General features: G+C 35.0%; 2 protein-coding genes across 4 annotated transcripts; both read right to left on the reverse strand.

Annotated features, from left to right (window-relative positions):
- Positions 1–9,063: 9,063 nt before the first annotated feature.
- LOC104111444 (protein REVERSION-TO-ETHYLENE SENSITIVITY1-like) lies at positions 9,064–16,811 on the reverse strand. 3 transcript variants are annotated; one of them, XM_033660062.2, is made up of 3 exons: positions 16,653–16,811; positions 10,175–10,522; positions 9,064–9,557 (listed from the first exon to the last, which is right to left on the reverse strand). In XM_033660062.2, exons 2-3 carry the CDS (start codon positions 10,481–10,483, stop codon positions 9,135–9,137), a joined length of 732 nt encoding a protein of 243 aa, XP_033515953.1. In that variant the 5' UTR covers positions 10,484–10,522; positions 16,653–16,811; the 3' UTR covers positions 9,064–9,134. The 3 variants fall into 3 exon arrangements, with proteins under 3 accessions (XP_033515953.1, XP_033515952.1, XP_018631562.1); XM_033660061.2 differs by having other exon boundaries at positions 16,563–16,796; XM_018776046.3 differs by lacking the exon at positions 16,653–16,811 and adding an exon at positions 14,938–15,138.
- Positions 16,812–19,329: 2,518 nt separating this feature from the next.
- LOC104111443 (uncharacterized protein ycf36) lies at positions 19,330–22,758 on the reverse strand. The gene is made up of 4 exons (XM_009621145.4): positions 22,176–22,758; positions 22,047–22,075; positions 20,307–20,363; positions 19,330–19,682 (listed from the first exon to the last, which is right to left on the reverse strand). The coding sequence occupies exons 1-4, from the start codon at positions 22,657–22,659 to the stop codon at positions 19,464–19,466; spliced, it is 789 nt and encodes a 262-aa protein (XP_009619440.1). The 5' UTR covers positions 22,660–22,758; the 3' UTR covers positions 19,330–19,463.
- Between the last annotated feature and the right edge of the window lie 1,046 nt (positions 22,759–23,804).

Raw genomic sequence — 23,804 nt, forward strand, 5'->3', positions numbered from 1 at the left:
TTATTGGTCTTATTAGCATGGTCAATAGCAAGTAGCATCCACGCACTTATGTATGTTTAGAGTTGTCAAATATGTGTTTAATATGCACATATGGGATGAAATTAAAGTGTTTACTGGCCTAGTTAAAATGCCTAAATGGAAATTGAAGTCAAGTTTAAGGGTCCGTCTACGTATTTGGCCTAATCTATTTATAAAATCTAGTGAACACTCAAATAATAAATCTCTAACTCAAATTCCATACTAAGACCGTTGAGCATCTAATAGAGTGATAGAAGTTTAAGTGACAGGCATGCAAACTCGAAAGAAATAATAGATATAAGATAGGTAGAGCTGAAACAACAGCCTCCACGAATAATGCGGCGGCTCACCTCACCAATAGAATCCACTCAACGAACGCCTTACTCACTAGCCTCGTCCTCAGCAACAATATCTGTATGGACATGTAGGTAATGAGTGAGTTATACATAAATATAACCGAGTAAGATCCTCGACCCTCCACTCTGAATACCTCTGGAACAAGTGTTAGAAAATACAAACACACAACGAGCACAGAAATAATATGCACAGAAATCCTTCACCATATAATTACTCTATAAGGTCCAAACAATTATTCAACAACAATACTATATATATCTCAACACAATCTACACTAAGGACTTGTCATTAACGGCAGTGCAGGAAATTAACCAAACACCCTAACGAGTCCACGACAGAATACACAATGCCCCAAATCTACCACGGCGGCATACACAGTGCCCCAGACATATTACGGTGGCATACACAATGCCCCAAAAATATCACGGCGATGAAGAAATAATTTCTAACGCCCAACGCCATAGCGCGAGGCTACGCCACATCACACCATACCACAAAGTACTTATTAAATAATTTCAGCTTTTTACAAAATAATATATATTTGCGGCTGGTCAAAGACCACCGATTCTGCCAAGCGCATGCTCGTCCCAACACATGGATCAGACAGACAAAATATACTTTCAAAATGAATTTTGGAAAAGCAAGTATCAAAGCTTAAAGTCTCACTTACCTCGTCAACGACAAGTTTCCCAACCTTGCGACTTCTAGAACACCAACCAAACAACTTTCAATGGCCTCAATCTATCCAAAATATTAATTAACAATATCAATTATACTAGACGGACCAATTTCTTATATTAGAGTACAATTTGTTACTCGGCATGTGACCTATTAACTAGTCGACTAATCTTTTAGTTACACAGATATTCAAAAACACATTAAAGCTCATTCGGACTTTTATTCCTAAGTAGAATATGATAGTATCGGTTTCATAAACACATGTGAATCTGTCCATGAAGAATGAAGTGTAAGTCTATATTTCATGAATATATAAATACAATTAATCCAACGTTGGATGAAATTTTCTGGAACAGATTCCTATGCCAAGTATTCCGATTCCATAATACCAATCCTAAAGAGCTTTGTTCTTATTAAATAGTAAGGTTCCATTATAAGATTCTATGTATTTTCCCAAAGTTTTCTAGGTACGTATCTGCCATGGCCACTATGTATTCAAAATAATTCTTGTCATCATTACAAATAACTTTAACTACCCTTAGTTTAATTCTAGGAATATGAAGTTAATGTTATACCTGGATAGCAATTTGAGTTGCAAAAGCAGTCGACTCTCCTAGTTCTCGGTTTCGACAATGCTACTGCACCAAGAGACAAATTGTAACCTTTTCTTCCAAATTATGTGTGCGGCCGATTAGTGTATCTATAGATATTTAAAAACTGACTAAATTAATTGAATCGATCTATATGTTTCTTTTAATAAAATCGTAGATTTTTATATATATTTATAATCGTACCGATAATTAGAATAGATTTTTTATTTTATGAAAATAAACCGAAAAAAATATCGAACTGTACCGAATAAATTTACATGTGAAAAATATATTTATATATTGAGTTTAAAAATAATAAAGCATTAAATATTCCTTGGGTCTTGGAATTATGAAAACAGTTACAAGCTAACAAGTAATTAAACTCAAAATACTAATTCTCAAACCTATTATGCTACTCCTATTGAAACTAATTATTTTCAGCATATTAGCGATTATGAGTAGCAAACTACAATGTAATATGTTTCTTTTCGTATGATTTAAATTTATCTTTTTGAATATTTAATTTTCTATAGACTTTATTCTTGAGTCCTAGTCCCAACTTGGTTAATATCTTTCCACTCGTGTGATTTAAATTTACTTTGTATTAATTTGCTTTAGTTTCTTTTACGTTGTTGTATAATATTGATGGATCTATACTCTAACCATCTTTCATGCTTTCTTAGTTCATCATCCTTTAAAATATACAAAATGTCTAGAGAGTTTTGCTAAGTCCTATAAAAGTACGTATGTTACTCCATTCTACTTCTACTAGTGCCTTTTACATGATATTTAAGAAAAATACCGAAAATTAACCGAACCGTAACGATACCAAAGAGAAACCGATATGATTGGGACAGTTTCGAAAAGTCTAATTTTGGTTATACATAATAAAATAACCAAAAAAATTGATATGGTATAAAATTTATAAAATAACCGGCCGAACCAAACCATCGACACCCCTACCGCCGACTAATCCCTTATGTATATGCATTAGTTAATCACCTTACCCTCTAACTTAAGTCTTTGTACGTGGGCCAGCACGGAAATAATGTGGGCCTAGCACATTCTTTTTATCATTATTTATTATTCTAATTATTTTTATTACCCAACTAAATGTGTAATATTAGGCTCACTAATTATTTAATTAATCTCAATCTCACAAATAATAAGTATATTGTTATGAAATAAAAGCAATTTAGTAAAACATGAACAAGAAATGGAGATAGAGAGAAGGAAGAAATTTTATTTTTTCTTCAATTGTGTGTTTTTTCCATCTATTATAAGGCTTTAATATAGGCATGAAAAGTAAAAAATATGTCATTAAACATTTGAGATCATGTGGAGATTATGGAGTTACAATCATAACTCTATAAATATTATAGTAGTAAAAGTTATTGAGATAATGGAGAAGAGTAGTGAGCATTACTCCTTTGGTGGTTATGGACATCCACCATAATTCAAGATTTTATAACACTCCCCCTTGGATGTCCATAGATAATATGCCTCGTTAAAACCTTACTAAGAAAAAACCCCGTAGAAAAAAAATTTAGTGAAGGAAAAAGAGTACACATATCTGTAATACGTTTTATTTGTTGTCTCGTTAAAAACCTTACCAGAAAAACCTAGTGGGACAAAACCTAGGCTAAGGGGAAAAGAGTACAACGCGTATATTACTCCCCCTCATGAAAACATCACTTAATATCTCGAAGACGACGCATTCTAATCTTCTGTCTCAACTTCTCAAATGTTCAAGTTGATAATGCCTTAGTGAACAGATCAACCAAATTTTCCCATGAACGAATCTGTTGAACATTAATTTCACTATTTTGTTGAAGATCATGCGTGAAAAAGAACTTTGGTGAAATGTGTTTTGTTCTGTCTCCTTTGATGTATCCTCATTTTAGTTGAGCAATGCAAGCAACATTTGTCTTCATATAGTGTAGTTGGATTATCTTTTTTCATAAGAAAACCACATATTTCCTGAATATGCTGAGTCATTGATCGCAACCAAACATATTCCATACTAGCTTCATGAATAGCTATTATCTCAGCATGATTTAAAGCTGTGACAACTATTGTTTGTTTCATTGAACGCCATGATATAGTTGTACCTCCATATGTAAACAAATAACCTGTTTGATATAGGGCTTTATCTGGATCAGACGAAATCCGCATCGGCATAGCCAATCATTTCTAACTTGAACTCATTAGAATAAAACAATCCTATATCTAGAGTTCCCCGAAGATATCTAAATGTATGCTTAACACCATTCCAATGTCTTCTTGTTGGGGAGGAGCTGAATCTTGCTAATAAGCTTACTGCAAAAGCAATATCTGGTCGGGTATTATTGGCAAGATACATCAATGCCCCAATTGCACTAAGATATAGAGTTTCATCACCAACGAGCTCTTGATCATTTTCTTGAGGCCGAAATGGATCTTTATTTATGTCAAGCGATCTCACAACCATTGGGGGTACTAAATAGATGTGCATTATCCATATAAAATCACTTTAAAACCTTTTCAGTGTATGTTGATTGATGGGGGAAAAAATCCATTTGTTACATGTTCAATTTGTAGGCCAATTGCCACACATCTATTGTGTATTGAGGTACTTGTTTTATCAATTGTTAATATCTTGGCATGACTTGAACCAATAATTGACAGTCTTGTGAAAGTATAATATGGCAGTGCCCTCATATATAAATAGATTGTTTGAAGAATGAACTTCAGAAAATACCTGCATTTGCATAACCAACAAAACCTTGACAATATTTTTTAGAATAAACAAATCTATATCAATGATTCCTAATATTCCAATATCTTCATATATGAATAAAATTGTATCTCACTAGCATATTGTATACTCATGGTCCTAGCAAGATACATTAGTATACCAATTACAATAGATACAAAAACAAATTATGTACGTCACGACTGCTCTAATCCACATAAGAATTTGTTGAAGCTTTATTTAATAAATTTCTTGAAAACCTTAATATGCTTCAGAACAATTTAAATCCTTCAATGATTTCCATTATACGCATATCAAGTTTTTCATGTGTTGCCAGATTAAAATTTGAAATGACTACATCCACCATAGGAGAACATGTCTCTATATAATCAATGCAGGATCTTTACAAATCTTCTTGTGACACAAGTCGTCTTTATGTCTATCAACTTGACTTTTTTCGCACAAGAACACATTTATACCCCCAATGGCTTTATACTTTCAGGTGTTGGGACTATCCGTCGAACTTCACATTTTTCAGGTGAAGTCAATTTTCATTGCGTATTTTTTATATGGTCAATCATTTATCCGTCTAAATTTCATGACAGATTTGAGCTCAAGATCCTCGTCAATATTAATAATATCGAGCGCTACATTATATTAACAACATCATCGATGATCATTTTGCATCGGTTCTATCATCACTCAATAAAGACAAAACTTATCGAGATCTCATTATTTACAGGTACCTGAGTCTCTCCCGTGAGGTCTTATGAAGTGTTATGTCATGGTGCTCTTCTAGAGCACTTGCCTCCTTATTATGACCATCTTGAACATTTTCTGCTCTCCTTCTTCAAGGAGTTTTATCTTTGGAACCGATTGGTCTATTAAGCTTCCTGCGTGCTATAGACTCTGTCCCTTATGGACTTTATTTTATTTGAAGCATTAACAATTGAAATATAACATTTAGCTTTGGGTCAGCAAATACAACTAGCAATATAAATGAATTATCACTTGAACTTCAAGTGCACATTTTCTTATACGAGGATCTAGGTGTACTCATAATAATTCATTCCATGTATTATTTTTTTAAGCTGTCCATATTCTCCCCTAATATTGGGATCACCTACACATATCCTCAACCTTCTTTGGATACCCATTTTTGTGCATTGTGGTGGAACAATTAATTCTTATAGCACATTCATATTTCTAGATGAAAATTATTCGGTTCTTGACCCTGAACCAATTATGATAGGGAGAACGTATCATAACTTGGCTAGATGCGTACAAGTATTATTGTATATTAAATAATATATCGCATACCAAATTTTATTTTGGCAATTTTGTTCTCATAACCAATGATTTAGCTGTAATTGGAGGCATACAATTTCTGCTAAACTAACTTGGATTTAAACCAACATTATCAAGATAAATCATCATAATTTATATTCTGGAACTATACTCTAATAATTTGAGCAAGTAACCTTGCAAAAACCAAACTGCAAGTTGATAACAAATGCACATGTGACCATAGAATAGATACATCTATTAAAATCATATAATAGTAAACGGTCCACATGTCAGGTGACTGGATCCATATATTTATCACCTTTTATTCGTTCCAGAAATCAAGGGATTCAATCCCAACCTTAACTGATATATCATGAGAATAAGCAGCACAAGTGAATTCTTAAAGAATCTTCTATTTCTTCAATATATGCCAATGTAATTCTCAATTAATATTTCGCATCATAATTGAACCGGGATGGCCAACCGGTCATGCCTACTAATATTTGTTTCAGTAAACCTCTAGTTTACTTGTGACATGTGATTCCATCATCATGCTTATACTTGTGTAGTACAAATAGAAGAAAAGTCGGGTAACATTTTATATTTACCCGATATGAATTATAGTAATTTGAAGATATTCAATATTTCTTTCATTTATTGTCTCAATATGCCAATCACTATGGCTTGTACATTTGAAACTCAAAAAGTTTATTTTGAGACTTACTACAATTAATGTCATGAATAATTTTACCCTTCGGGTAGTAACAAATTAGCTCTTCCGGAGCTCTTAATTGATTTTGTACTATAAGATCTTTTGTCACACTATCCATATGGTGAATATATCCTTTACGGAGAAAATCATATAATAATTATTGTCATGGTCAAATCATCATATGCAAAATCATTTCTTGCTTTAATTTTGCCTTTAATAACTTTTATAACGCATGCCAAGATATTTTTGGCGTATCACATGTACGTGACCAAGGATATATTCATGTAACCACACAATAATATTTATTCTCTTTATTTCACTCAAACCTCCCTTAGAGGTGAGTTGAGAGTTGTGGGGTATTCATCCAATCATGCATTGTATGTCTTTATTCATTACTTTTATCACATATTTTCATATTCACATTCATGAATGGGTCTGCATTCTCAATATTTATCACAAGTCACATTCTCTTCAAAGAATGGAGTATAGTCATAGCTATGTGCTTTATTATTTTTCATACCAATTTGATGGTAAACATGGCCTTCACCTTTTGAAGGATATATTTTGAGAACCATTATTGTTCTCCCTTTTTATAATGACCATAATGATAACTATTATTATTTTTTCATTTGTTTGGCACCCCCACGTTCATTGGTCAATCACTTATCTTCATTTAGACTTATTATGCACCGCTACCACATTCACTTCAAGAATGGAGCAAATCAAGTGGGACTTCATGCTTTTTCATGAAAAATATATTATGTTTATTTAGTCACCATTATATCATGAATATGGTATATTGAGACTTAAACTCAATACCTTACCAATATAAAGGCATGTTAGGCCATAATAAATTGGGACTCAAACCCAAATCTTATCATCATTGAGCATCAGGACTCGAACTCCATGTCTTACTCTCATGGTGCGCTGGGACTTAAACCCACCATCTTACCCTTAATCAATGTTATCACAGTATTCCGTCATCATACAACTTTTAAGTATTACCCATTTTAATGGTTATAAATATAAACTCGGTCTAGTGATAAATAAAATTTAAGAATTTGCATCACTTTATCACATATTTAATTTGATGCAGCATATGAACTATATTATTAGAAGAGAAAGCCAATTAGTGGGTATCCATATAACCTAATAACTTAATCAAGATGTTAAAGCACATCAAATGCTATTGGTCACCCAAAATTGTTATTATTTTTTTTTAAAGATGATTTTCGAAAAATAATCAACCTAGATAGACTATATGTGCATCTAATTAATTAGTATGGATCATAATATAATTGACATTATTTTCATGTGCCCAAAGCAAAAAATTAACGTAATATATTGCCTTTGTCAAAATAGAAAACTAAGTGTATAGTTTTTCACTCTAAAAAGTTTTTTATTTCCTTCTCAAAGAAGCAATAGAATCATATTAGAAAGCCAAACAAAAATTGAAAAGTAAAATCTCAATCCAACATGATTATGTGACATAAGTATTATGAGTTAGAAAATCACCTTTTCCGGATTAACAGTATTTAGCTCTAACATGTTTGAAATTTAATTTCATGGAAACTCTAGGATATAGTAATTATTATATTCGTAATATACATATCTTATAGAACCACTAAAGTTTTTTTAATGAACTAAATATTAGCATCTGACGGGCCTACCTTGTTTCATCTACACCAAGCTAACATATAACTCCTTTTCACTTTTTGTTAATATCAACCAATAATAAAACATTAGATAGAGCTATTAATAAACCAAAATCACGGGTTCATTTGGTAAGAGCACGTAAGCGTATATTTTTGTTTTCTTTCTTTGGTATTGGACAGTGAGAAAAGCACAAAGAGAAAATGACAAATATCAAACATTCATTAAATTACTTATTAGCTTGATAGGTTTCTATTTGGTTCATGGTTGTCAGACTAAGAGTATTAAGGCATTAAGCAATATATTCTAGAGAAGAAACCACTCAATAATAAATATATATCACTTAATTGTCATCCTTATTTGTACGTTAAATAGAGCATGGTTATTATAAATGGGGAATCGGTAAAATCAAAAGAAGTAGATTTCATCTACACAAACACATGTTGCAATACCTATAAGCATACCTTATTTTGAACTTATGTTCTTGGTTGCATTACTTATTCTTTCGCAATTCGTGCTGATAACGTATTATGAAATAAAAGTAATTTAGTAAAACATGAACAAGAAATGGAGATAGAGAGAAGGAAGAGATTTTATTTCTTCTTCAATTGTGTGTTCTTTCCATCTATTACAAGGCTTTTATATAGGCATGAAGAGTGAAGAAATATGTCATTGAATATGGCATTAAGCATTTGAGATCATGGGGAGATTATGGAGTTACAATCATAACTCCATAAGTATTATAGTAGTGAAAGTTATGGAGATAATGGAGAAGAGTAGTGAGCATTACTCCTTTGATGGTTATGGACATCCACCATAATTCAAGATTTTATAACATTTATCAAAATATTTTGGGTTATTACAGGGTCAGAACATATTTAGGAACGTTTTCCAATGAAGAGACTTTCCCCACTCTTCAGGAATAACTAGAGCTTAATAATCAGCAATCCACATTTACCTTGTCATCTGTTTGTCAATTTTCATTTGGTACTGGAAATTTGGGTATCAAATGTACACTTTCTGTTCACAAGAAGTGTCATGATGCAGTTCTGCGTATCAAGAATTTAAAAAGTTTTAATCTTGTAGCAGGTGTGATACAAGAAATCTAGGAATCCAACAGATTTTTGACACAGTAAGTACCAAAAACAAACCATGCTAAAAGAAGAAGTGAGAAAGCCAATAGTGCTACCAAAAAAGGCAATCCCACCATGAAAATGCCAAAGCATACAACTAGAATAAAAGGTGAAAATGATCTCAAGATTGAGATGTTGTCAACCCAATGTCCTTTGAACAATAAAAGAGCTCCAACATTGATCATGTTCCAGTCCATTGATCCACCATAAGAGAGCCTGTTCAGGCAATTAGCGAGAAACGAATAGCTGTTGCATGTGAATAAGTTATACGATTTGTGCTCAAAATGACGGATACTTGATTGAATGGCATCATCCCAAGTAACTGCAGACCCAAACTCTGTGTGTTTATAGCCATGCTTGCATGTGTGCGCAGCAAGGTTTCGTGGAAAGCAGCACTGTCAAGGAATTCAACATTCAACAATTCTGTCAGTATTCTATTGGTAAGATAAATCAGCTCTATTGCTTAAGCAATGTCTAGCATGTGAATGAAAATACAACGCCAATGCACTAAGGGAGATAGGAGTGGTTAGTGCGTGGAATACAGGAATAATGCTACAACTAACTGTTGAAAATATAATGAATTAACAAAACAGTATGCTCTCTAACAATTTAAACTTTGAGATGAGGTAGTTACATAATATAACATGATATCCGAGTAGGCAAAGGTCCTGAATTCAATTATCATTGCCACACATTATCAAAACGAATTCACATGTTTAGCTCACACACGAGGGGGCGTACTGAAAACATAATGAATTAACTAAAATTGAGTTCTCTTATTGCTGCTGCCCTTCCTTTTATTTTTCCTGAGCCGGGTGGTCTTTCGGAAACAGCCTCTCTTCTAGAAAGGTAGGGGTAAGGTATACGTACATACTACCCTCCCCAGACCCAACTTATGGGATTACACAGGGTCTGTTGTGTTCTCTCTAACAACTTAAACCTTTAAATGTGGTGGCCACACAATTCAACAATAACAATTCAAAGGCTTAGAGCATGTCACAAGAAGTTATACCTGCTTTCTGTCTAGTTGAAGGTATTTGGCCACAGAACCGAATGCAAAATCATCAACATTAATAAAGTTGGAACCAGAAAAGCCGACAGCAGTACCATCCTCTGTGCATATTCCTACATGTCCAATGAAAGGTGCCAACCATGAGACCACTGGTAGAGGAGTCCACACTAAACAACAGGGGAACTTAGCATTCTCTGGATCTATTTCGTTAAGAGGCCAAAATTCATGCTGAACGTCTTCGACTGTTCTTCTGTTCTCCACTTTGTAGGCAGGTTCCAAATCCATTAAAGAAAGTCCTCCTGATGGCATAGGGCAATATACAGTTTTGCAGTCATGAAAAAGAGGTTTCTGTTGCAAGAAAAGGAGAAAAACAAAAGTCAGTTGAGGCAGCTATCAAACGACATTAGGTGTCAATTGTCCTATGTTATACAACTGCACCAACTGATCAGGCAGATGTAGCATCAACATCGATGGCTGATGATGGTTAAAGAAGTTTAAAAATGAAGATAAAACATCTAAAAATAATAAGAAACTTCATTGGATACAACTCGTATTCATCAATTCTAAGAAATGGGAAAGTTCTCTTCCATATAAAATGCGGTAACTGATACCATTCCTACAAGCGTACAGTTAAAGACTGGTTTCAGTAAAATTTCAATCACAGCTTAGAGAATTGTACTCTCTTTCTAGAGTTTTGAATGCATGGTCTCAGTGTCCCTACTTAGCATGGAATATTAAATCTTCACAATAATCTGCTCTACAGCTCACAGCAAACTTTCTGTCGATTCCCTTTCTTCCATAGTGATCCTTTGCACTCTTGCTATTAAATTTTTAAACCCAGGTTTGTGCTTCCTTATAAAAAAGGAACATGGAATATTAGATCTTCACAATGATCTGCTCTATAGCTCACTGCAAAAAAATTGTGTCGATCTCTTTCTTCCACAGGAATCCTTTGCGCTCTTGCTATTCAATATTTAAATCCAGGTTTGTGCTTGCCATTTGAGCTGCATATGTAGTATTTTGGTATTCTTGTGAAATGACTAAGTAAATCTTTTCTTAGAATTCTCTGAGTTGTTTCTTAACTTAAAAAAAATCAAAGTATTTCTCTGGTGATTCCGAATCCTGCTCTTTTGGGTTTCATTTTTTGGATAGTGAGAAGTGGCTTCTAGAAGTAGGCAACACTTGATCTGCTTATAGCTTTGAAGAACGACAAACAAATGACAGGTACTGGCAAAACGTATGTTTTGTATTCAATCACACTGGATGATTTCACACTACTATGTTTTCCATTGACTGACAAATTATAATTTTATTGCTAACACAACATCAAGAAAGAGCCTGAAACGTTACAAAAGAAAGCATGGTATGCTAGAAATGCAAGAAATCCAAGAATTCCAACATTTGATCTGAATCATATACAGCCTGTCTACTACACCAAAAATACTAGTTTTGTAGACATTTGAACTTTACAAAAGACGAGGATAACAGTTAGCCTATCACTTCTCCTTAACCATACTGTCCAGGATACATGTGGAGGGATGATTTCAGAGTATTTAACCCTAATAAAGTGTGCCAGTAGTGCAATGGAATCATCATCTAGATAGGAATCAACATTCCCTATCAACAAGTTGCCTCGAGCAAAAGATATTGTGTGAATGAATGACACTATACCTCTATAATTGAAGTCAAATATGAGCCACAAGAAGTGGTGCTTGGAAAACAGAAGAAGCATTTTTAGCATTAAATTACTAGGTATGTTCAATAGTCCATGACATTGTAGATCTGAAGTAGCAAGAAACTAAACAGATATAATACTGCCTCGGAATAATTTCCCAACCTATTTCAACTAACAGACAGGAAAAGAATCTGAAGGGGTTTTAACCTTTCTATCCCAGTTGTGTTCTGTCATACGCATTTCCTATTATTTAAGTTCCAAACTTCCAATACTAGTGTTCTTATAAGTCACGTGCCCAAACATTTATAGAGTCTCGAGTCAGAGGGGGATGGCATTACAACAGATCCGCAGGAAACGGGATGGGGAGCTCATTGGGTGCTGAGATTCAGGGAAAACCTACTGGATTGAGAAATAGACGAATTACAATGTTTGATTGACTTCTTTACAAATAGAATCAACACTACTAGCTAGGACACTTGGAGATGGAGATTGGAGAGAGAAAGAAGTGGGATGCTCTCAGTTAAATCATACTTCCACAGATTTTCTGGTGATAAATAGTCAGGCTCCCAATACCTATTGGACATGATTCCTAGGGCACCAAGGAATATGGCTTTTTTACGTGGTTTGTAAAGGGGGTCATCTTAACAGCTGAGAACTTGAGGGAAAAAAAAGATCATACATGTCAGTTGGTGCTTCATGTATTGATGCACAAACATGTGGACGGCCAACTATTGCATTTTCATGCTGTTACCAGATTGTAGTTGACGGAAACAGGGGCGGAACCACGGTGTTGCTTATAGATTCAGGTGAACCTAGTAGCTTTTGCTTAAACCTTGCATATACACATAAGAAATCCACCAAATATGTATAGATATTTGACTATGGACCCATATGTTATTGTAGTATGAACTTGAGGTCGTTGTAGGAACCCATAAAACTCAAATCCTAGATCTTCCTCTAGATGGAAACTGGTCCTGAGTACAGTGATACTACTACTATATCAATGCAAAAAAAATAAGTGTAAACAATAAGATTTTCTGCATTGTATTTTGATGAATTTTGCACTGATATAACTTCCTTTTGGCTTCTTACTGGACAATTTGAGAAGCTGCTAACTAGGACTTACTAAAATTATACTGGGTGATTTGGAACTCTCCGGGAGTCGTTGTGACTTTGGGTATTGTAGGCGGATTAGAGTTGATGAAGTTGAGGGGGCTATGCGTAAGATGAGTAGGGGCATAGCGACCGGGCCGGATAAAATTCCGGTGGAGTTTTGGAAGAATGCGAGCAAGGCAGGCTTGGAGTGGCTCACTAGGTTATTTAATGTCATTTTTAGAACGAAGAAGATGCCCGGAGAGTGGAGGTGGAGCACGATGGTTCCTGTATACAAGAACAAGGGTGATATCCAAAATTGCAATAATTATCGGGGTATCAAGCTGCTTAGCCATACTATGAAAGTCTGGGAGAGAGTGGTAGAGCTAATGGTGAGGAGGAGTGTGTCTATTGCCGAGAACCAGTTTGGGTTTATGCGGGGGCGTTCGACTACAGAAGCCATCCACCTTGTTAGGAGATTGATGGAGCAGTATAGAGAGAGAAAAAAGGACTTGCATATGGTATTCATCGACTTAAAAAAGGCGTACGATAAAGCTCCGAGGGAAGTTTTGTGGAGATGTTTGGAGGCTAGAGGTGTATCTATTGCCTACGTTAGGTTGATTAAGGACATGTATGATGGAGTAAAGACCCGAGTGAGGACGGTAGGTGGGGACTCGAACCATTTTTTAGTTATGACGGGGTCGCATCAGGGGTTGGCACTCAGCCCTTTTTTGTTTGCTATGGTGATGGACATACTGACGCGCCACATCCAAGGGGAGGTGCCGTGGTGTATGCTATTTGCAGATGATATTGTATTGATTGACGAGACGCGAGACGGTGTGAACACGCAATTAGAAGTATGGAGGCAGACCCTGGAATCTAAAGGTTTCAAGTTGAGCAGGACCAAGACAGAATACTTGGAGTGTAAGTTCAGTGGCGAGACTCAAGGAGGGGAAGGCCTAGGAGAGGGAGTTTTAAGTACCTTGGGTCTATTATTCAGGGGATGAGGAGATTGATGAAGATGTCACACATCGTATTGGGGCGGGATGGATGAAATGGAGACTCGCTTCCAGTGTTTTGTGTGACAAGAAGGTGCCACTGAAACTTAAGGGTAAGTTCTACAGAGTGGTGATCAGATCAATGATGTTGTATGGGGCTGAGTGTTGGCCAGTTAAGATCGCTCATGTCCAGAAGATGAAGGTAGCAGAGATGAGGATGTTGAGATGGATGTGCGAGCACACCAGGTTAAATAGGATCAGAAATGAGGTTATTCGCGACAAGGTGAGTGTGGCCCCTATTGAGGACAAGATGCGGGAAGCGCGGCTTAGATGGTTTGGTCATGTTAGGAGGAGGAGCACAGACGTCCCGATGAGGAGGTGTGAGAGGTTGACATTGGAGAGCCTACGGAGAGGTAGAGGCAGGTCAAAGAAGAGGTGGGGAGAGGTGATTAGGCAAGACATGGCGCAGCTTCAGCTGACCGAGGACATGACTTCGAGGATTAGGGTAGTATAGTAAGTAGTCTTGAGTGTTCATATCAGTAGTATTGGCATGTAGTCTCGCTTTATGTTGGTAGTAGGTTTTTATGACTAACCGTTGTTTTCTTTCATTGTTGATCACCTTACTGTCTTGTTGTTTTTATTCTGCTTTTATATGGCATTTTGGTATTGTCCCTTCTTGTCTATATTTTCATTAATGTGGTGCTTAATGCTTTTCTGAGCCGAGGGTTTATTGGAAACAACCTCTCTATCCTCACAAGGTAGGGGTAAGATTTGCGTACACATTACCCTCCCCAGACCCCACAGTGTGGGATAATAATGGGTATGTTATTGTTGTTGTTGTTGTTGTTGACCTAACCCCACTCCCCAGCCACCCCGATTAACTTTATTGGATGTTAATTGGTCACATTTTATTCATAAAATGGCTTGGATTGGTATTAGTTTGGATGCGGCAAATTCATTCTATTAGATCTAGGACGTACATTCGATCTTATAAGTACCTTGTGTTAGAATTGAGAACATCTTCTCCTTTTTGCAGCTTAAAATGAGAGAATCTTAACTTCATAGTTAGTTAAGACTGCATTGCACTCCCTCCCAAGAGTATCTCATATTTGCAGACTATCTGCCTAAATAAGAAATATACCAAATTCATATAACCAACGATTTAGTAGAGAATTCAATAGGTTTATTTCACTTGGTCACTGACTACAGTGCTTTGTCATCTTCCTCCATCAAAGCATGAAGGAAAAATAATTTATTATAAATCTCTGAATGATCTCTACAATTCTTTATTTCCTCCACAAAACTCGACACATAAAATAAGCTAGTAATACCTCTATTTATAATAGTACGAAACCTATGTCAACTAGAAACATGGAAGCCTATTCCTATATTAATTCTGACTACAAATCCTATTTAGACATGAATTAAATAAATCAAATCCTAAATAACTAAGGTTTCCTACTACAACTTTGAATTAGTTTTCCAACATTCTCCCGTAATTCAAAGTTGTATACGTCTGACTTGTTTGTATTGTTGTCTTGGAGAACTTTTTTCCAAATTCTACTTTTGTTGAAATATATGTCTCCAACCCTCGTTGATGTACTTTGCCACCAACAACCAATTTTGTTGAACCACTTGTCTTCAACTCTCGTTGATGCACTTTGTCACAAACACTCAATTTTGTTGAAGTACCTGTCTTCAACTCTCGTTGATACACTTTGTCACCAACACCCTATTTTTGTTGAAACACCTGTCTCCAACTCCCATTGATGCACTTTGTCACCAACGCCCGATTTTGTTGAATTACCTGTCTTCAACTCCCGTTGATGCACTTTGTCACCAACGTTGATGCACTTTGTCATCAAACACCCAATTTTGTTGAAACACCTAATCAACTTCCAACTTTTTAAAACCTTTCTCCAACTTTTAAGAAGAGTTTCTTCTTGTGCCATATTTCTTTACACCTCATTAAACTTGTTTTTTTTCTTGAATCTGTTTTGAAATTTTTTACCGAATAATCTACTTTTGTTGACAACTATCTATAATTTTACCAACATATTTTTTTTGGCCAGACGGGCAGCACGCATTGCCTAGTGCCGCCCGCCAACAGCGGAAGCTACTTGATTCTCTCCCAAGATCGTAGAAGTTCTGATACCAATATGAAGGAAAAGTATTTTATTATTAATCTCTGAAAGCTCTCTACAATGCTTTATTTCCTCCACAAATCTCCACACATAAAATAAGCTAGTAATACCCCTATTTATAATAGTACAAAACCTATGTCAACTAGAAACATGAAAGTCTATTCCTATATTAATTCTGGCTACAAATCTTATTTAGACATGAATTAAATAAATCAAATCCTAAATAACTAAGGTTTCGTACTACAATTTTGAATTAGTTTTCCAACAAAGCAACAGAAGATTCTCAAAGATGAAATCAAAAGCGTTTTTGATAGTTAGCAACATTGTTGATATGTTCACAAATTTAATCCATTTTTCTTACTTGATTTAAAATATCAATGAAACAGACCCAAGACTGACATCTTGATGTATACTGATAATAAACAAAGATGGAAGAATCAACTAACTAAATTTCAAGAATGAAAAATAGGAAAATGCACCTGCAAATAGTCGGTAAATGGGGCACGGAATTAAAATGATAAAACTCAGCAGCTGGTAATTTACAAGACAAGAAGATGATGAAACTATACCCGAAGAAGAAAGTTGTATAGTTTTATACTTCCAAATTGTTCTTGAAAATGGCAAATAGGAGTGATGAAGAAGAACGGCAAAATATTTGGCTGATTTCTTTTCGCATTTATTCATCATTTTAATATCTTCTACTTTCAGATATGGGGGGAAAACGGAAGTTGGGTTAGATACATGAACCTGGCAACCCCGACCCCCCCCCCCCCCCCCCCCCAAAAAAAAAATAAAGAAGCAACGTTCGCCTCCTAACTACCTGTGGTCCCCACTTTATCTGTGATACTTTTGATATTTTTTTGTTCATTTTTTTTATTTTGCCACATAAACAAAGTTGAATTCTTAATGGATTATTATTCTATCGTACTTAAGTTTGAGCTTCTATATGTTTTCCTCAATATTTTAATACAACATGCTTCCATAATTATTTTTCAAATGCCAATCTAAACTAAAGGGGAGATCAAGTGTTTCTTTAATCCCTATTTATATGACATCCTTGCTATTTTAACACATTCGAAAATATTTTGACTCATTCTCATTAGAATACCATTTCATAACTTTCATTAAATTAACATTGAACTATCAAACTATTATATTAGACAAAGTATTTGGTCAAGTGTTAGAATAATTATTGACAAAAATAAATTATTTTAATATTTTTTCTACCAACACTTATCTGTAAAAAATTAACATCTTAAACTCTGCATCAATTGAATAAAACAAAACTAAAAGAGTACTTTTACTGTGCATTCATATTTTGAAAAAGGAAAAAAGATGTGAACGACGTATTTGAATGTAGGTAAGACTTATGCTTATACATGAGGATTTAGGATATTTCAACTAGGAGAATTATGTATAATATCATCTCTCTTTGGCAAGTAACCAAATTAAAAAAACAATAAAATCTGATCTTCGAAAAAGAGGTCCTCACCAAATTTAAAAAGTTAGAGAGAGAAAAATGAGAAAAAAGTTCAATGAATGGGGTGAAGTTTCAACGGTGATATAAAAAATTGCAAAATTGCAACCACAAAACATGTATTTGACTTAAAGAGATTAACTATATGTGTAGTCGAATTAAAAAGTATTAATTAAAGGAACATAGACACAAAAGAAGCTTCCAGAAGGTGAACTTCCATCCTTGTGACATTTCTACTGTTACTTGGAACCTTCCTTAGGTTTCATACATTGAATATTGAATTATTGGTCATAATATCTTTTTATAATTGTAGTATTCTTACACACAACTGGACTAATTCTACGGCCACGAGCAACAAGTAAAACATATGAGATTTCTCAATTCACTTTATAATGGAAAATATTTTTCGTAAAAATATTTTCTTGAAAAATAAATAGTAATTTTATTTATTTATTGGTGTTTGGTACGCAAATTAAGAAAAATAACTTCTCAATAGTATTCATAAATAATTTAGATACAGTAAACATGAAGTCATAAACTTTCGAACCAACAATCTTTCGAACCCACAAATATCATAAACTTCCGAACCGCTAAACTTTCGAAATCGCGAAATTTCGAACCCGTAAAATTTATAATTTCTAAACCCGTAAACTTCCGAACACATAAATCTCCGAACTCATAACTTTGAAACTTGTAAAATTTCGAACATGTAAAATGAAAGATGAAAAAACTAAAACTGAAAATATATAAAAAAGGGAGGAGAAAAACAAAAAAAATAAAAAATTGAAATTACAAAAAAAAAAGTGAAAAAAAATGTGCGGGGTGGAGGGCAATGGGGTGGGGCGGGGTGGGGGGAGGGGTGGGTGGTGCAAAAAAAAATAGAAATTTGAAAATTACAAAAAAAAAAGTAAAAAAAAAACATTTTTTTGTGCGGGATGGGGGGCAGTGGGTGGGTGGTGGGGTGGGGATGGGTGGTGCAGAAAAAATGAAAAAACAGAAATTTGAAATTAAATTTTTTTTTTTTTGCGGGATGTAGAGTGGATGGTGACGAAAAAAAACTAAAATTTAAAAAAAAAAAAACTTTTTGGAGAGAGGGGGTAGGGTTAGGTGGATAGGTATGAGGGTGTGGGGTAGGTGGGTGAGGGTGGGGAAGGTTGAGAAGGAGTTTTAGAAAATATTTTTCCTTCTCTTGATAATATTTTCCTCGAGAAAAATGAATTAATAAGAAAAATATTTTTCAAAACATTTAACCCAACAAAATTGGAAAACATTTTCCATCTTACCAAACATCCTAACGTATTAAAAACACATCGTTTTGTTTGCGATTGTGGTCATCTATCTATATGCTTGATAAAGACAGTCTAATTTCTTCATCTTTTCCCTTTTTAACTTTTAAGTAATGTTTAAGAACAATTATTGCTATGTCACCAGAGACGAGAGGACGTGTCAATACCAACAACTACTTATTCGTCATAAATTGATCGTCAACTTATCGTAAATCCTTCTCTATTATTAGCTTCTCTTTCTTTATTTGAACTTAAGACTGACAATGTATGCAAGTCTTCTTTTTCTTTTTTCTTGCATTTCACATAAATGATCTTTCTCCATACACAATTAGCAAGTAAATTTCATGCTTGGGTTGGCACTTCCATGGAATACGACATATCTGGAATAAAATGTTTTTCTTGTTAACAATCTCACTTGTGTTTTAAGGTCACATTTTTTATATGGAGATCATTTGTTTGTGTTTGGTCAAAGATAACTGCAAGTGGAAAATAAAGTATAAAGATACTTTTTGATGTTTGACTATACAGGTGAGGTGAGGTAGACATAACATAAGGTACATGATAACATATACAGACAAGTAAATGAAGAAGAATGGGTAGCAGTTAGTAGTTATGAATTAAGGAGTAACAGGTTCACCACAGAATGCATCTGGTTCAAATGATCTTGCAGACTCATCATTGTATACTCCTGGTACTGATCTACCACCACCTTCTTCTGATGGTATATAAACATCCTTTTCGCGGTTCTCGACATTGACGAAAATGAGGACACACACAAGCAATGATGTGGCAAGAACCACCAATGTGTTCTTTAATCTACTCAGAACAGGCTTCACCTGCACACGAGCCCAGAAAAACGTAGAGTCACTTCACAATTCCATCGGTCACTCGGAAAGACTACCATCCCAGGGAAACAAATTTTACACTGAAAACCTTTTCCTATATTTCCTGGCTGTCAGCTTACAAGGATCTTTCGTTCCAAGGTTCAGAGTCAATTATATTAGGCACTTACGAGCAATCTGAGTCTTTTTGTATTGAATTGTGATGAATCAAATAGGGTAAAAAGTACTATCATTTGTGCTTGACAATGCATGGAACAAAATCTGCTGATTCAATTACTAAGATCTGCCGTCCTTACCTATGTTGCTCTGACTCTCCGAAATGTCGTGGGGTGCATGTCGGATCCTCCAAACGTAGGGTATTTTGGAGGATTCGACACGGGTGTGACAGTATTTTGGATAGTCAGCGCAACATAGGTCCTTATTAGACTATGCCAGAAGAAGATGTCATGACCAAGTACAATAGAAAAATCACCAGAATGCTAGCTGTTCCTACATAACTAATGCATCATATTTCAAGCAATAACCTAGGTCAATACCTTTTATTTAGAAAAGAAATATACCACAACGTTGCCGGACACTGAGATAGTTTATCCAAGTTAGCAAGTTTGAATTACTTACAGAGAAAGAACCCAAAAGGCGATCTCGTGCCAAAACTTCAGGAGTCTTCACCCATATCTGCAATGAAAAATCTCCTTCAAGTACCCCACGGATATCTCATCAGAAAATAATTTGGACTAGCCTAGTATACTATCAAATTGCATGCATGAAACAACCATTTAGCCTAAGCTATATTCATCAGCAAAGAAAAATCTCCTTCAAGTACCAAAGGATGTGGAGATCTTCCCATCCAAAATAGCTTATAACTATCAAACTATATGATGATATAAGCATTTCGCCTAAGCTATATTCTTCCATTCAACCCAAAGTAACTGTTTCTACAGCTCTTTCCTCTCCCCTGAATCACCAGATCCCATCCGAAGTATGGCGACATATATACAACAGATGATTCCGTTAACCATAGAACAGATGATTCCTCGGGGAACAAACAAGATTAATCACTGGAATATCAGCAAAGCAAAACAATTTTGGTCACAAACAAGACTTGCAGTTCTAGCCAGCAGGCAGTTCCTTCTAGGCTAAACTTATGTTTTAGGGCAACACTCAAGACCAAGAACTAGCTAGCTGGAAGGTGCAGCTGAACATATCAAAGCAAGGCCAGACCTTGCCACTCCTAGAACGGAATTGGACCTAAACTATGTTTGGTAAGGGTAAAATGAGTAAGAGCATGAATGGAAAAGGAGCTGGGACATTTTCTTTGCTTGGTTAAAAGGTAAGAGATAAGAAGTAAAATTGAAGGGTAACCTTTCACATCATCTTTTCAATATATTGAAATTATATTATAGGGGTCAAGAGAAGGTAATGGTTTTGGTTCACTAAGTCCTACCATAGCACAAAGTAAAGGATCAATATTTCCCCTGGAGAAAAAAAATCAACTAATCCGAATCCATGCTCATACTTTGAACCCATAGCGTAGGAATACCAGCTCATGTAGCAATACCAGCTCAAGCTAAGGTCCAAGAGAAATTCCACCAGTGCATTATCAATGGAGGTCATGCCTCTGGTTCGTTTTGTATAATTTTCCTAAAGTGGCCTATTTGATCTGTAGTAGCCTTGATGACCTTCAGATCGGCATAAAGAGCACAATAGCACCATCATTGCTACAATGCGTGGAACTGTATTCATATTACTTCCTCAACAACGTTACTGTTCACAGACGCCACTTATGGGATTTGTTGTTGTAACAATGTTATTGTTCAACATAGAATTATCTGCTCTTTACATCAAAATCCAACTTCCAAATAAAACTCTTCCATAATGAGAAAGTAAAATGATTATTAATCGATGCTATAATGTAGCTGCATATTTCTTGAACAAGATTTACTCAGGCTCCACTTTCTTCTATTCCTAACTATGAATTTGAGAGGTACTAATCAATATTTTGGTAAATAGAAATCAATAGGCAACTTCCAGTAAATCATTATATTAGACCCATCACCAACTACTACTACTAAATCATACCAACCCCACGGTAATTGGGATCATGAATCTTCTACATCCCTTTCGCTCCATTTAGGCACATTTCTTTCCAACTAGTACTGCTAATCCTAATAAAAATCAGAACTTTTCACAAAAGAGAAGTAAAATACTCTCTGCAGCTAAAAAGTGCTGGCAAAAAGCCAAGTATCATTCATTAAAGTATTAATTCATTAAGTCCAATGCCATTAGCTAAAGGTACTAACTTTCCAAATAAATAACAACTTCAAATGCATACATTCAAGAAAACTTAAGAATTAGTACCTGCCCATCGTACCATCCTGTCTCTTCATCTATCACCAAGCAAACCCAAAAAAGAAAATAATTAGTTGACACGACTACCCAAAATATATTAATAAAAACTCAATCCAACAAAAAAAGTACGAAAATTACATTCAACAGTGGCACTGAGCAATCTGTTACCAACATAAGCCCAACCAAGATACATTCTCACAACAGCCAAAGTAACCACAATAACACCACCAGAAACAGCACCCAAGAATGGTTTAAGGGGCTCGGGTTCGGGTCCAACCGACCCGAATAAGTTGACGGGCAGGCCCACAAAGAGTGCAAAAGCAAGCCCAGTAGCAAAAAGACGGGAGCAGTACTCAACCAAGTCACCGGAAGCCCATGAAAATGGGAAAGAATCAGAAAGGGCCTTGAATTCGTTAACGGGCTGCTGCTCAAGTGGGACCGGGCACTCAGTTTCTGGTAAAGGGTTGTTATTTCTGAAAGATGAAAAGGGTATTCTTGGAATAAATCTTTGGTTATGAAAATGGTGGATTTTAAGATTATGGGTTGATGAAAAAGGAAAAGAGACAGATGGGTTTTGTAAGAATGGTTTTAGGGGGTGAAGAACCAGTGTTGTTGTGGCCATTTGCTAAGTCCACTTACTATTTTTCTTTTTTGATTTGATTTTGAAATAGTTAGTAGTTATAATAAGGTTTATGTTGTGTACATTTCTTTTCTCTTTTTGTTTTTTTTGCTTGTGATGTTGGACTTGTGTTGATTCATCGTGGAAAAGTCTATGGTGATAGACTGATAGTGAATGGAAAAAATATCAAGAGTTGAGTGTACGTGGAGAACTGGAAATACCATTCTGCCCAAGTTAGTTCTCTAATAGATATAGGAGTAATTAACTATGGCTAAGTATGGTTAGGTAATGGTAGTGTATATAAGCTAAAAGATGTGTTATGCATTCATTGATTGGTACAAATAACAAATGTGAATAAATTTTTCCTTATCTTTTCACTCTTTCTATTCGACTTTATATGATACTATTACTAATTGAGAAGTTGAACAATGGTTTTTTTTCCCACAACAACATTTTTAAAAAAGTCTTTTAAAAATTTTAATTATAAAAAGTTGTGTTTGATAATAATTTTAATGCCGTTTCCGCTTATCGGATGTTCGAAATGAGACCAAAATTAGAAGATTTGACAAAATACTAATAGTACTCTGATGCTTTGTTTGCTTATTGTTGGCAATTCGTAGAATAACATTCAGGTAAAAGTTAATACCCCTAGTTAAGATTTTTTTTATCAGAATATGACCCTTCCAAGTGTTGGGGTCGGGGTTTCGGCTAGCTGGTGCATGGATTACTCACTTAACCCAAATATGTAGTATTGATTTAGTGGTTAACCAGTTAAGATTAAAGAACTAAGATCAGAACTTCCATTTTCAAAGTGATCAAAACATGAGTTTGTTGTTCTTCTTAATAGTGTGTTGTTGTGTACTAGTGAATCTCCAAAAGTTAAGACTATGTAATTATTACACTGATATTCCTACCACTTGACCAGACGAAATTACTTGCTCAGCTACAAGCTAACAATTTCGTAAACAGATTCAAATATCCGTTTGCAACAAATAATCCAACAAGTTAAAAGGAGTCAACAATTTGCAATTTTGAATTTGTAGGCACTTGCTCTCAATTTGGCTACAGCCTACGAAGTGTAAGAGAAAGTAAGCTTGTTCCAAAACCATTTAAACAATGACAACACAGCCAAAAGAGAAGAGTTCACC

This window comes from Nicotiana tomentosiformis, chromosome 8 (assembly GCF_000390325.3).
Source record: "Nicotiana tomentosiformis chromosome 8, ASM39032v3, whole genome shotgun sequence".
In the NCBI taxonomy this organism is placed as follows: Eukaryota; Viridiplantae; Streptophyta; class Magnoliopsida; order Solanales; family Solanaceae; genus Nicotiana; species Nicotiana tomentosiformis.